This window comes from Hyposmocoma kahamanoa, unplaced genomic scaffold (genome assembly GCF_003589595.1).
Source record: "Hyposmocoma kahamanoa isolate Upper Pololo Valley unplaced genomic scaffold, ASM358959v1 100021, whole genome shotgun sequence".
In the NCBI taxonomy this organism is placed as follows: domain Eukaryota; kingdom Metazoa; phylum Arthropoda; class Insecta; order Lepidoptera; family Cosmopterigidae; genus Hyposmocoma; species Hyposmocoma kahamanoa.
The window spans coordinates 5,147,034-5,163,238 of NW_020653200.1; the positions used below are offsets into that span (position 1 = coordinate 5,147,034).

The 16,205-nt window shown below is 39.4% G+C and overlaps 1 protein-coding gene across 1 annotated transcript in view; it reads left to right on the forward strand.

Annotated features, from left to right (window-relative positions):
* The first annotated feature begins 9,053 nt into the window (after positions 1 to 9,053).
* The window catches only part of LOC113233832 (failed axon connections), a 29,578-nt gene continuing 22,426 nt past the window's right edge, over positions 9,054 to 16,205 (forward strand). The window contains exon 1 of the mRNA XM_026469083.1: positions 9,054 to 9,513. Within this exon, the coding sequence (XP_026324868.1) occupies positions 9,211 to 9,513 (303 nt within the window). The 5' untranslated portion in view covers positions 9,054 to 9,210. The remainder of the gene's footprint in view (positions 9,514 to 16,205) is intronic.

Consider the following 16,205-nt stretch of genomic DNA (forward strand, 5'->3'; position numbering starts at 1 on the left):
CGAGTAGAGGATCGTGGGGTTAATGGGCGCCTACTCCTACTTACTAAGGAAAATTGATAATGACCGTCAGGATGGCTGGTCGCTTGTGGCGTCTGGCACTGAGTGTATATTCAAGAATTGCTACCTATTTGCTACCTTTTCTTAATAATTGCTACCTATGATATATTCTGAAAAATTAAAGAAATATTTTGACCAGCCATTCTGACGTCATGATGGTTGGTCGCCTCTTTGTTCAGCATGAAGGGAGGAGATTTTCCAGAAGTATGCATTACCAATAATTGCTACCTCTTTGCTACCTTCATGAATTAAAGGTATACGCTTCATATCTACATTAGTTAAAAAAATATAACCGATTGAAAATTTTACGAAAAAGTGCCTGACTAATCTAAAAAAGCAAAAGTTTTTAGTTCTTAATTGTCATAATATAAAGGGCAGGCGTTTAACAATTACTTCGAGGCGACCTAATCTGGTGAGGTTGTTGATGTATAAAATCGAGAGGGTAGGTAACCATCATAACGCAACATGCGTGTCATTTGTCATAAGTGGATCAAATTGTTTTAGTTTAATTTATCTGAGGATTCAAAGGTTTTGCTGTTGCTAATATTGAGTTTAATATTTATGTTTCTGGTTTAAGTAGTGTTTGGTGACAATGAAAAGAGGGAGGAAGTTTGTTATGCCACTCGATGAGCAAAAAATTGCATTACTGCAAAAAAAGTATTTTTCCATTAAATCTGATTTACCGCCGCCTAGCGATCCACTTTGGTGAAAGTAGTGTAGTAGTGAAATTAGTACCCTTTTATCACATAAATTTTCCACACGGGCACTATATGTCTCTGTAAAGAAAAATTTCGACATTTTCTTCAGTGGCCCTGATAATCCTGCTGTTCGTTAAGAAGATCAAAACAAAATTCTGTCTAATGATAATCAATCAAAAAAGTAATACAAGGACGAAGTAGCAGTCAGTTAAACAGTAATTTATAATTTTATTATTGATACCTATCAGTGGGAACGAATGCACCCGTTAAGTAAACGTATACAGTTAAATCATGGACCTGAGACTGTATTTAGAATGAAACATCGCTTGTCTAAGCATCAGTGAGCCCATCTTTTGCGCGAAAAGATTTGGGAGGTTCTTCCCATTGCACATAGTTGGATATTTAAAAAGTATTCTATTTCTAAGAATAATAAAATAACGTGCAATGGAATTTGCAAAGAATGTGAGGCTAACACAAAAATTACAAATAACTAGCCTTCGAATAATATAGCCCTGTGTAAGTGTACTGTAACAAACTACGGCAAAGATTTTGTTCATACTTTTGCTAAAAAATTAAAACTATATAATTTTTGTAACAACTATATAATTACAACTATATTCTTTGTTAATATTGAGTTAAGATGGTTACCTACCCTCTCGGTTTTATACATTAGCAATCTCACCAGACTAGTTCGCCTCGAAGTAATTGTTGAACGCCTGCCCTTTATATTATGGCAATAAAGCACAAAAATATTTTGCTTTTTTAGTTTAGTCAGGCACTTTTCCGCAAAATTTTCAATCGGTTATATTTTTTAATTAATGTAGATATGAAGCGTATACCTTTAATTCGTGAAGGTAGCAAATAGGTAGCAATTATTGGTAATACATACTTCTGGAAAATCTGCTCCCTTCATGCTGAACAAAGAGGCGACCAGCCATCCTGACGTCAGAATGGCTGGCCAAAAATTTTTTTAATTTTTCAGAATATATCATAGGTAGCAATTATTTACAAAAGATAGCAAATAGGTAACAATTCTTGAATATACACTCAGTGCCAGGCGCCACAGGCGACCAGCCAACCTGACGGTCACAAATTGATAATAAAACTCAATTTTTTTATTAATTATGAACGTACGCTTCGCATATCAAGCTGCTAGATAGTCACAGAAAAAATATGAAACTAAAATATAATATAAGGTTAAACAGAAAAAAAAACTAAAACATGTCATTTGCTCACATTACCCCGCAGTTTGGGAAATGGGAGCCGGTAAGTATACCGTAGGTCAAACGGCAGCCATTACAATCAGTCTGAAAGATATACAAATTAAAGTACTAAATATATAAGTTAAGAATTAATGAAAATAAACAAGAAAGTGTTAAAGGTTTATGGAATATCCAGTAGATATTGCAATAGGCTAAAGAGAGTCAAATAGCTCTCCTTACCCGCGTAACATCGAATTGAAATAAAAAAAACAAAACCATTTCTATTCTTAATGTAATTTTAAGCATAACACCATAACACCTAAAATTTGATAGACATGGTGACAAAGCTAGTGTAAATACAAAGTAGTATCTATGCATTTTAATGCTTACTTGCGATGATGAAAATTGGCAATATTTATAAACGCGGAGCGAAAAACATACAACCAAAGATTACAAAATAATAGGCAGATGGAGCGCGCGGAACACTAAAGTGAAGCCACCAGCAAATACATAATAAGCAAATACAAATTCAAAAGCGAATACAAACTCGCGCCATTACTAAGCACAGCGTCGCACTGTTTGCATGTCATGTTGTCTTTGTTGTTGTTGTTGTTGTTGTTGTTGTTGTTGTTGTTGTTGTTGTTGTTGTTGTTGTTGTTGTTGTTGTTGTTGTTGTTGTTGTTGTTGTTGTTGTTGTTGTTGTTGTTGTTGTTGTTGTTGTTGTTGTTGTTGTTGTTGTTGTTGTTGTCGTCATTCAGGACCTATGCATCCCCTCATCACTGCGACCATTGACTGATCTATTGTGACCACTAATTACAGTGCAGAGCCAAGGCCGACAGCATTGAAAAACTGAAGGACTTTCCTGGCTCCGACAGATTTAATGAACTCTGGTTGTGGCATGTGCCTTCCTACTACGGGACTTCGTACGCTTATCAGGGGGTAGCATTGGGTGGGTAGATGAACAGGAGTTTCATCCTCTGTGCGGCAGAATCTCCATTCTCTATTTTCTCTCTGCCCAATATTTGACATGTGCTTATTTAAGCCACAATGCCCTGTTAAGGCTCTAGTGAGCATTCTTATGCCATTCCTGTCCAATGACAGAGCTTCTCTGCAGTGTTTTGTCACTATAGGCGGATATCAGGGCTTTTGAATACTCAAGACCCTTGTTCTGTAGCTACACTTCTCGGGAGAGGTGTGTGTTCTCATTTAGCAGAGTGAGCTTTGCCAGGCTGTATGCTATCCCTACTGTATTACTTTCCCCGAGAGTGTTCAGTACATTTACACAGTTCTCTACAATCGTCGATGTTTGGGTGAAAGAGGCTAGTGCATGTAGAGTCGCTTGACTATATGAGTTTATGTAAATATGCTTGTCAACGTAGCCTCTCTTCAGGTTCAAATCCGCACAAGAAATTCTGGCGTACACTTCGACCTGAAAGATAGAGGAGTTTCGTCCCATGTTCAGCTTGTAGCTGCGCCTGGGTCACACACCGTGTATACCACAGCCTATGTTGGGTCCCTTCTTAGACCCATCGGTATGCCATAGAAGACTACCGTCCTTCCAGGTGAGACTGTTAGTTTCCCAGTCCTCTCTAGTTGGCAATCCTACCTGGTAGAGTTTTTTAAAGTTTTGTTTGGGAAGCATGACATAAGAAGTCATTCACAGAACAGAGTGTTCCAGTCTTGGGCTGATCTCAATGTCTGCGAGAGACATCTACTCCTTAACCTAGTGGTAAGCCTGTACATGCTGATACTGGCCTCCCTCTGTATGAATAAATGCAGAGGAGTTAGGTTCAGCAGTGCATTTAGCTGCCTCAGGTGTGGTGGACATCGCTCCCGTTGCTAGCAAGCACGCGATGCGCTGTAGACTGCTCAATGTGACAATTGTGGTTGTTTGGCTGGCTTTAGCACTTCAAGCAACAGAGGCGTAAGTCACTATGGGCCTCACAATTACCTTATATAACCAGAGAGTCATCTTTGGTTTTAAACCCCAACGCTGTCCCGCCATACGGTTACAGATACCTAAGGCCATCTTGGCCTTGTTGGTCGTGTTAGTTATATGGTGGTTCCACCTTAGGGTTTGATCTAAAGTTATCTCTAGATATTTGACTTCTGCGGAAAAGCCCACAGCCCTGTCACCAAGAATTGGTTCCACTAGTTTGTCTAGTTTCCGTCTCCTGGTGAAGGGGACAATGGTTGTCTTTTCCGCATTGAGTGATAATTCGTTATCTTGACACAACGCGGAAATGGTATCAAGTGCTCCTTGCATAAGTGATGATATAGTACTTTGGCAGTGCCCTTGAACTGTGATCACCAGGTCATCCGCATATCCCTGAGCGTCAAAAGTTCAGCCAACCTATACAGGCGGACTCTTACTGATCCACAGCAAGAGTCCACAGGAGAGGAGAAATTACCCCACCTTGCGTGCAAACGCTTTCTGTGGAGGCCACAAGCCGTTCCCCATGTACCGAGATACTGGCCCTGCGGCTAAAGAGCATGTTCTGTACCCATCTCGTGGTTGAAGTGTCCACACCTTTGCAGGTTAGGCCCTTCACCAGAGTATGGATGGGTGTATTGTCAAATGTACCCTCAATGTCTAGAAAGGCACACAGTGCTATTTGTTTGTCCTCAAACGCTCTTTCAACCCTGTCTGCAAGGTGGAGCAAAGTCTGTCTGTCTCTGTGGATTTTCCACTCTGATAGGCGTGTTGAGTGTGATGGATAGGACTATATATTAAGGATGAAGTCCTAATGTGATTATCAAGTACCTTCTCCATTGCCTTAAGCAAAAATGAGGTTAGGCGATGGGTCTAAAGGAGTTAGCAAGAGAGTGGTCCTTTCTGCCTACCTTCGGTATAAATACAACTTTACACGTTGTCCATTGCATCGGCATGTGTCCCCAAGCCAGACTGGCTCTGTATATCTTGACCAGGTACGGCAAGAGTACACTTATGCCTTGCTGCAGTAAGATAGGAGTAATACTGTCCTCACCAGGGGATTTATACCATTTAAACGAGCTTATGGCCCAAGCCACTTGTCGGGGTCTTATTATGTTGGCGTCTCTGTTCCAGTCTTCGTTGCGATGTGAATGTAGCGTCATTGCTGGATTAGTGGACGTGTCACACAAGGCCCCCGGGAAGTGGGTTGACATTAAAAGCTCGCTTGGCCTTCCTTATCTCCTTGTTATAGTTAGTTAGGGCCTTCCTGTAGTTCACCCATTCCTTTGTTAGTTTAGCCCTATTGAAGAGCCAACGAGTTTTGTCTCTTAGCTTTCTCAGTTGCATTCCACCACGGAACCTTCCTATTGGAGGTCCGAATTTTTGGCGGGCAGCTTTCCTCAAAAGCGCTGATGATGCCCCTGGAAGTGACCTCAACAGCTAACTCTAGACTCTGAGTGGTTTTGATTGAGGACTCCCTTGTAGATACTGCCCTAGTCTGACTCTATAGACGTCTCAGGCCGTGTCCCTTGGATTCCTAAATGTAGTGGGGTGGCAGACATTTCCTGCTCCCAGATCAAATTTTATGTGTTTATGATCCGACATCGACGTCTCGTCACTAACATGCCAGCCGATTATAAGTCAGGCTAGCCTAGCCGTAGAGAAAGTAATGTCCAAAATTTCTTGTCTTGACCTAGTAACAAAAGTTGGTGAACATCCTTCGTTATTAAGATATAGGCAATTTGATAGGATAAAATCATATAGTAACTCACCTCTGTTATTGATGTCTGAGCTCCCCCAGGCGGTGTGGTGAGCGTTGGCATCACATCCCACCAGAAGTTCTGCTTTGTGTTTCCGGGCGTATTCCGCCAGTTGTGTCAGATGTTCCGTGGGATTGTTCTTTTCTCCAGGTAGATAGGCTGAGCTTACGATTATCTTGGCCTGAGTGCTACTCCGGGGAAAGACATATGCCGCTACAAAGTCATCAGTACAGAACTCTGGAACAGCCTTAAGTTAATGATTTTGTTATAAACAATGCAGGCTTTGGGTCTACTTCCACAGGTGTTGTAAATGAACTCACCAGCGGCATTGAGTCCCATTATGTTCGTGTGGTTAACCCAGGGTTCCTGAATGAGGGCAACATCCACGTTGCCTTTCGCGAAGCAATACTCCACCACAGCCGTTGCAGCCACGGCATGGTGGAGGTTTGCTTGGAGAACCCTCACCCTATCCCCCGTGGGCGCCATCTAGCGGAGATTGAAGCCCCGGCCGCGTTGCTGCCCTCGGCTGCTACGAGGAGGACGAGGCCGTCCTCGTGAGCCTTGCGGGTTGGCAGCCCCACTCCACAGCCTCACACTTGCACTCCACGTGCCGAACTGCGGCCACGTGGGGTCGGTGCCGAAAACCAAGGTCGTGTACCCCCCAGACCGTCATGTAGTGCCATTACTGTGGCAGTTTTTGGTCGAGCCGCTCCAGTACTGGCACTTGTTGATGGCTGAGCTGTTTGCACTACACCCGGGACAGCGGGTGCTGTCCGAGTGTGCCCAGCCTCTCGTCCGCGATTCTTCTGGGACGATGCACCCAAAGTCGCTGACGGGGCAGCCTCGTCGCGTTTCCCCTGGTCCGTGGAAGACGGGCCAGGCGCAGACATCTGCACTGAGGCTCCCGTCCCCGATTCCTCGAGCGGACTTATAACCGACCCTGGTTTCGAGACCAAGACACCCCGCGCAGTGTCGCCACTGAACGTACTTTCCGGACACCCCTTGATCCTAAACGTGACCTGTTTAAAACCAAGGTGTGCCCGGCAATTTGAAGCACGGAGAGAATCTCCGTGTGCCACAGATGGGTCATCAAGAGCGAACGCGACCATTCGTTCGCATCTTCCCTTGTGTTAAGAACCTTCCGCACTTCTGCGCGAAGGCCTCTGTTTTGGACCCCCCGCAGGCTGATGGCCATCTGCACTCGCATCCTTTCTGAACGTAGGTGGTGGCGGTGGTGGGCTTCGGAAACTCGCTCTCCTCAATAAAGGATAGCTGTGCTTCCGGCCACGGCTTTGAATTACCGATCTTTCCCACAAACCAGTCTGCACTTGCTTGGTCCTTGCAGGTCACAAGAATCGAGTCAGGCTTGTGTGAGAGGCCCAGGAACTTCGGTCCCTTGCCATGCGATGTAGTATTCGCTATGGTGCGGACCAGGAACAGCTCCATTTGCTCCTCGGACATGGGTTCCGAATGCCTGATACCCACGCGCAGGGAGCCCACCATTTCACTGAAAGTAGGTCTGTTCCTGGTTTCAGCTGGCGCCATGGTCCTGGGAGTCTTCCTGACATGCTCCTGTGGCGACGCCTCCTCTGACCGTTCACGCTTCTGCGCTTTTGGTTTTGGAGGTGGTTTGGAGACCGGAAGATCACTCCAGGGCTTTTTAGATAGAGGCAGAGCTTCTGCGTAGCTCATACCTGTTCTCATCAGGTCCTGCAGTCTCTTCCAGTGAGACCCGCTCAGCCTAATGCGCGGCTGAGCGCTGGATTCCGACACCAGGGAATCCGAAGGACCCGCTTGGTTCGTATCCATAGCCGTGACCGAAGTCACGTCGTTATTGCTGGGTGGACTATCCATCTCAGCAATCGTTTCTTAATTAAAGAAAGAAATTAAAGCGTTAATATTTATCTCTTCTTTCTCCATACACGTCTCACGAGAAGCTAGGGAATTAAAAGGTCACAGCCAGCAGAGCCCTGCTTGCCGGCTGAAGGACATAAAGTTCCCCCGAGGTGCCCTGGTATCGAGGGTGCATCGTTAGCAGCTGGGAGCCCAGCTGCTAACCCCCCCAGACACGCATCCATGCATTTCTTTTATTTTGTTTTAATTATATAGCTCTATCTACCCATACTAGGAAGCGTTAATTTATAAATTAGTTTGTAACGCACAATGCCATCTATTGACATTATTTCATATTTGTCAAAGTTCCGAAAATATTTTAGCTCGAGATCAATATTTGAAAAATACAAGAAATAGAACTGACATCGTACATTTAATTAAATAGAGGAATTAATGATTGATATCCACAGCCATTTACGTACAGCTAATGATCAGCGCCATCTCGATATAAGACGAAATTTGGACCTTTTTCAGAGTTACGATCTGCAGAATAGAGATTAGCAGTCTTCTGGAATTATTCCAGCGTGTATATACACACGCACACACGCACTCACTCGCACGCACACACACGTGCACACACGCGCTCTCACACGCACGCACACGCACGCACACTCACGCACACGCACTCACACGCACGGACACGCACGCCCACTCACGCACACGCAAACACACGCACGCACTCACGCACGCTCGCATGCACGCACGCACGCACGAACGCACGCACGCACGCACACACACACACACACACACACACGCGCGCGCGCGCGCGCACACACACACACACACACACACACACACACACACACACACACACACATACACACACACCCCTTTAGATTTTTTTGTGGGGATATGTTAAAAATCAAATTTACCTTAAATCCTATGCGAGTGTAAACGAGTTGAAGGCTGAGGTCCAGAATATGATTTGTAATACAATTCATCACAACAAGTTATTAAAAGTTACTCAAAATGAATTCGTTAAAAGATTAAATTTGTGTATACAAGAAAATGGAGCTCATTTCGAGCAACTAATTTGTTAGATTGCCATTTTTTTCGTTTAATTAAAATATGTCAAATTTCATGTTTTTTTTTTCATTTAATTAACCAATAATCTGAGAGAGATTTTATTCTCATAATTAACCCTAACGATCGATGCAATAAAAGTGCAGGGTGCATTTTTTTCAGATTGAAGCGTGTTCCATTGCCGAGTGTTGCTACAAATTTTCGAAAATCTATTAATGAAAACAGATGCAAAAAGTTCCGAGGGCTTAAAATTGCCGCGGTTTTAAGTAAAGATATGATCATATTTTTAAACCATATTTTTTCAATGAACTATCAACATTTATTGTTTTTAAAATGTAATGTCAATTATTTTAAGATATTTGTGTTAATTTCGTAGCTAGTAGTTAGTGAAAATGAAAAATAGTATCTATATTTATCACAAAGCTCGTGGATAGGCGCCATTTTGTAGTCACGGCCCTAATTCAATCGCGTTGCTTGGCAACCAGTTGCCCATTCGACTGCGTGCAGTGTAGCGGTGTCGGTGTCGTCAAGATATTTTGTAGCTTTGCAACGCTCCCTGGCTTAACGGCTGTGAACTAATTTTGTAGAGCTTTTTCTTGCGGGCGTTGTGTGACTGAAACTGTGCGTGATATTGTGCGTCAAAAATGGCTACTGAAGTAACAAACAACGTTCCGGAAACAGAAAAGGAGAAAGAACTGAAGGAGGACGCACCAGTAGACAATGGTCAAACCAAGGAAGAGCCACCGGCGTCTGGAGAAAAAGCTGAAGAGAAAGCCGAGGGCAAAAAGTCAGAACCGACGCCGCCAAAACCTACTGTTCACAAGGCAAATTTCGAGAAAGACGTCGTGTACTTGTATCAATTTTCACGAACGCCTTTGTTGCCTTCGACTTCACCGTACTGCTTGAAAGTTGAAACCTGGCTTCGTCTAGCTGGCATCAAGTACGAGGTATGTGCTAGAAATTAATTCAATTCCATACTTTTGCATTTGTTATCAACTAATTCGTAGCCTGGCGTGTTTATTCTGTACACTTTTTGGTTCAACGTATCAATTTTTACTTTAAAGTACCATCTTTTTATTTTAACATTGGCTGTGCTATTATGTTCCAAACTCGTATATAATTTTCAATATTTGGTAGTCTACAAGTAAAATGACCAATTTATATGAAGGGTTTTATTCATAAAACGGGATTATTCAAGCGTTCTGCAGGGATAAGACCGGGCTGTCGCGAATTTGCTTTCATGCGAATGATATACGTACCTACCTACCTACACTTATTCATTAGATTCTTGTACAGAAACGTCTTTACCTATGGTCCTGGTATTTTTTGCATGGTTCTCATTATTAACCACATTTTGTTTTAAAATACTGTATGTATCCCTTTTTGTTCGACATTTCTTTGTTTTCCTTAGTCGAAAGTGCCTAACTATGTCCATAATGTTTTGCTATGCAGTTCATTGCAAAATGTAGATAAACCTACCTATTTTTTTGTATATTTTGTCACCTTCCGTCTGAAAAATGACAATGTACATACGTATTACGGCTATAATCACGAATTCCGACAAGACTCTTGCCAACGTATAAAAATGTCCAATGCAATAGACATGTAGCTACATTTTCAGTAATAATTTCAGCATTTATTAGTTGGTATTTATTCAATATATTCCTATCTGGAACAAAGGTATGAACAAATTATCTCTATCTCGAAACATTTGTCACGAAACTTAATTTTTATTTACTTATTAATATAATTGTAAAACAATCTGTGTCTACCAAAGCTGTCCCAAATAAAATGAATTATGTGTTTATTAATTTTGCTATATTTGAAGAAATGCCATAATGAAATCTTGATTTTAATTTTAGGAAAAGGCTAACAACACTCTAAGTTAATTTCATAAATAAAATTGAAATTCTGTGTTATTTAACTTTGTTTATTGGTATTTTAAAAAATAGTTTTGGTTGTTTCTGTGCCTTATCTTCATAGATTTAATGTTTTCGAATATTTTTTATGATTTTCTGTGTTTTTATTTTACTTAGACTATAGTAAGACCTGTTTTTTACTTAAAAATAGGTTTGATTGTCTCTGTGTATCTTGATGGACTTAATATTTCAAATTTTTTGTCTGTATACACGAATATATCTATTTTAAGAGAATTGTGTAAGTCATGTTGTTTTAACTTTTGTAGGTTCATAATAAAAAAATACTTTTTGTCTATTTTTACATTTGTGATGGGAACTGGCAGGCAAGTTAGATGTCTTTTATTAAAAAAAGACACTAAAATATTTTTTTGTCCACACAAATGCCTATAATAAATTACTAAGTACTTGCATTTCATTTTTATTCCACTTCAAAGAAAAAGTGCATAATTTTCAATGAAAAAGTTACAGATATACCCATGACTTTTAAAGTAGGATTTTTAAAGTCGAGGACCATGAGTATTTACTTAGGTCACTCGGTAAAACCTCGTAGATATGAGATTAGATTAGATATCGTATTCTAGAACTCTATTCAATGCTCATGTCAGGATTGCGCTGGCAACACAAGCACTGGAAATATGACCCTAATGGCAGGGACTTGAGTATGATATCAAGTGCTTTAAACCATACTCAAATCCTGACTTGAGCATTGAGTAGAGTTCTGGAATACGACCCTCAAAGACCTAATTATATTATGATTGCATACAATACTTTTTGTACAAGTAAATAAAATAATGAAACAGAACCAATATTTAATGTTTATTTTGCTAACAATCCATGACAATAAATGCAATTAAAAAAAAAAATTTAATCAGGTAGATAAATTTTCCACCATCCATCCTCTTCATATATTTGACAAAAACCAAACAAACGCTACTAAATAAAAAAACCAAAGAGAGAATAGAACTGTCTCAGTACTGCTTGTAGGTATTTTAATCAATATTTTTTATTGCTCGGTTGCCAGATTCTTACGCCAATTTAACCAATCATGAGCCAGTAGCGTCAAGTAGTGTCTTAATAGATATTGTAATTAGCAAAAATTCGACGTTCTTTTTTTGAAACGCATTATAGTTCATGAATATATATAACTTTCATGAAATTTTTAGCTCAGTGGTGGGTACCATAGACAATAGAATTTTGATTCAGAACCAAAAAGCAGCCCCCTTTAAGATATGGTTTATGAAATTTTCATCATCAATCAAAATAATAATCATTGACTGATTAAAGTACAGGAGTACTTTTTGTTAATTGAAAACTATCCTTAATAAGTTATTATTTGAAATTTGAATTCTCTAGTTAGTTATACTAGTCTTTATATACATATCTATAACAAAGGACTGTTAATAAAATATATCTATGGAAAGTTTTCCTACCTAGCAATTATTGCGTACCATTTTATGTGCGAGGTAGGTACCTGGAACTAACATACTAGCTTGTTGTCTGAGTTTATTTGTAGTATGTCGATAATTTATTTACAACTTAAAGGTTAGTTTACTATTGGTGTTGGCCCAGCAGCTTCGCCGTCAATGGCCGTGATTATGATGTATTTTAAACATGCGTAGTGCAAATAACTTTAATACGGCTCAACTTTAAATATTTGTATACTTCGTTCCCTTGGTCTCAATAATGTCTTTTTTTGTACTTTTAACAATGGTACAAGGGATGAGAGTTGATATAATATTAACATTGAAATTTACCGTCTCTCGACAAATATTAAAAAGTTACTACATAGGTACATGGAAAGAAACAAGTTCAATAAAAGGAAGGTATAGTTGTATTTCCATATGCCTAATACTCTGTTCCTGCAGCTTGATTTTGATTGCCTCTCCCGATCGGAAACTGCGTCTCTTCCGAGTCGAGGCGCATAATTGCGATTCACAACTGGCCGATCGGAAACTTGACATTTCAAATTGGAACAATAGTTGATTTCACTCACAGATTAGAAAGATATAGTAGGAATCAGGTTCATCTTCTCGTTCGGAAACTCATCTGATTTCGAGATTACCCAATCGGTTCGATTCCGATTTGAATTAAAATCAGCACGCTGGATGAGAATTTTAAGAATCAATAGTTAGACGCACTAATTTTGAGTACCTACTGTATACATAGCGTCAGCATACTTGTTACCAAATGTTGATTCTTATGTATCATATAGATACATTATTTCATATATCGGAATGCGCGGGATGCGTTAACTAAACGAGGACTACGTGATCGATGTCGAGCTAACAAGTCCTAACAACGACTTTCCTACAACGGTTATACAATGCGGTCCATTGAGCATAACTACTGTCTTCACCGCCCGGTGATCTGCTGTATAACATTACGCAAATAATACATAAGCAACAAAGCTCTTCTCATTAACATTTCAAGGAAGAATGAGTAATTAATATGTGTTAATTACGGGCGTGGTTTGAATACGGTGTTAAGTGCAAGTGTACTGATAGGTACCTCTGTTATATCGCCTTGATGATATATCGATCAGTCGTTTTGCCCTTCAGAAGTATCTCGGTGGTTCTTATATCATCAACATTTAAATATTTTAGGTTATCAACTCAGCAATATAATTACAATATTACGATAACTCAGTAGTATCACCTAGGTACTTCGAGAAAACTTAGTATTTTTTTATACTTTTGTGCTGTTACTATTTAAAGAGCAAGTGTATCTCGTTGATACTTGTTATATTTAAACGCTTATTCTTCTTTGTTCATTCAATTTATTTTTCAAAGGAATTTGGGATGACGTAATGTGGTTTGCGGTGAAAATGGGAGGGGGAGTGGTGGTAGGGGAGCGGGCGTTTAGGGGGCAGAGGTAAGAAAAAACAGTCTCTTATAGAACTACAATCTTCACGACTGACATTTTAATTTTACTTATTATGTGTATATTTTATTATTACGAAGTAATTTTGGTCTTCATAATTTAGCCGCAGTATATAGCTGTTTTTTTCGGTTGTTCTCAAAAGATAATTTATTATGTAGGTACTACACGAATCTTGTCAGATGGTGCACAGTGGGCAATCATTCCATTTAATGAGTAGCTGTTGAGTACCCTACCCGTAGGCATAGACTTTGTGGGCACACGTTGTGTTGTGCGGGCCATCGAGTTGGCCGAGTGAGGGTGTAGGACGTATCCGCCCGCGGCCATTGCCCTCTGTATTAACTTTGTGCACACTACTCGCCATCAACTACACTACAATAAAACTAAAACGCTCGCAGTAACACTGTTACCGCTCTACTCAGGGCTTAATGCCGCTCCTGATAAAATCTTGGATGCGTGAAAGCAAAGTTAATTTGTTGGTTATAGTACAACAAATAAAATTTGTTAACAACAGCAATGTTAATTTGTTAATAATAGCAGTTCTCGTCTCTAGATAGCTTGCTAATTATAACAAACATTTTGATTACATACTTTGAGCATAATTCAGTCTTTATAAGTTTTATTTTCTGATTTAATCATTATTATTATAGTTGATGAAAGTGACGGTTGCGCTTCCTTCAAATTGAATGGTACCTGCCCCAGAACGGTGCTCCATAAATCCCTTTCAGCTGTGACTAACGCGTTCACCCCGGCGTAAAGATGTTACTTCAAGGGACGTAGTCGCAAATTAACACAAAAAGGGTACACCCAGTGCACGACTGCCATTACGCAGAATATTGCTACATCAAAGGGTTGAGTAATACAGATCTTGCTTCCATGACAAACACAGGAAGCACCACACTTTGTAGCCGTGAGAGCTACAAAGAGAACTCTAAGAACTCTGAAATAAGTTTGACTTGGTCATGTAATAAGGATTTGAACCACAAACTTGAGCTTGCTTAAAGTGTCTAGTATCCATGTGTGGTTTAGAAGACTATGCGGTGTTGTTTAGAAGAATCTTAACGTTGGTCGTAGATGCGGCCGGTCAAGTCAGATTACCTAGATAAAGTAGATAAGGCGCGATGTAGCAAGTGCTCATGACGGTCGACGACCCTAAGCTTCAGTGCGCGGTAGTTTAATAGAGGCCCACGATCATTAATTTCCAAGATAACTCGCGCTGTTACACATTTTAAACTACTTCACTAGCCAGTGGGCATGTTATAGACAGAGTACACAACTATTTAACGTACCTTGTTCGAATGTAACTATTATAAGGTTCATAATGATAGTGTTGTATTTTTTGTTACTTAATCTGCTATTCAATAGCTGTAATATTACGGCTGGTAAGCTAGCGCCTAGCGATCTCGGTAGAGTTATTAATTAGTATTTTAAAATGTTTTGTTAAATTGTTATGTACACTTTTTGACAATCAGTAACCAATAATTGACTTCTTAGGTTTTCGCGATTGTTACACACGGGAAATTAAATGAAATTATGTTTTTCGTGAATCGTTCATATAAATATTTTTTCAAATAAACCGACGTTTTAGTATTACAGGACCTGTAAAGGGCTGTAATGGCTTTACAGGTCCTGTAATACTTGTAAAGGGTACAAAAATTTGTTTAATTTTCTATCAATAACTAGTTGTAATAAAATTGTTTTTATACCGTTATTGAAACATGTGTGTTTCGCTATCCGAACCCTTTGAAGTAATTCACAATTGAAACAATTCAGTAATTCTTAACTTTCGAATACATTTATACATTTTCATGTATACATATTTAGTTCATTTCACATAGCAACGGTGACTTTTGAGATTTGAAGTTTCTAGAGATGTAATAATTAAGTAATAATAGAACGAAAAAAATCGATTTTAAAATTTTATCAAGATGATTTGTAAGGAAGAGAGAATCGATTTAAAATTTATAATAATTGAAGAATAAATAATAAACAAAATAAAAAGGATTCATTTAGTATGTTATTAAATTGCCAAAAAAACTACACAATAAATAAAGAAATCAAAAATAACTGAACAAGAAGTGAACAATAAAGCAAAAAACCATCAGCAACGAAACGAATTTTGAACAATTACTCCAAAAACACCAAGCAAATCTCAAAAAATAAAAACGAAGCGCATACAAGATGTATGCACTCGTATTGATGCGAGATGCACGATAGCCGATCCGATTTATCGCTTCTATGGTGTAAATATCTATAAATATTCCGTTGTACGCATCAAGTAGTTGGGGTAATTTGTTTTTATCTTTATAATTTCATTTTGTATCTACTTAATATACTGTAATTTTTACTTAAAATTACAACTGCCACAAATATCTTTTGTTTTTGGTCTATTATAACAAAGAAGGATGGCGACATCCCGCGTATTTTGTGATCCAGTGTTTTTGACGACGTGCATTAAAGAAACCCATCAATTATATTATTAATCAACTATAATAATAAAAAAACCTGTGATTCATTATCAAAGCATCAAAAATGCTAATTGAGTACAGCCTGTAGAAGCTGGGGTTATAAAGTTGATATACCTAGGTTATATTTATAACACTGTCCTGTATTTCGGTTCAGATGTTTGTTCGTAGTAGCAGAAAACAACAAATCAGTTTGTTCCCAAAAATAATAAAGAACTTGCCGAATATTCCTAAATCTGCCAGACTCTGCCACATTTAATGTAACTTATCATGTTCTGCAGCAATGAAATGAATAAAAATGAAAGCTGCCCAAATGGCAGGAATCTGCCACAAATAGTAGCACTGTTCTCAATATCAATCTGACATTGACATTGGCAA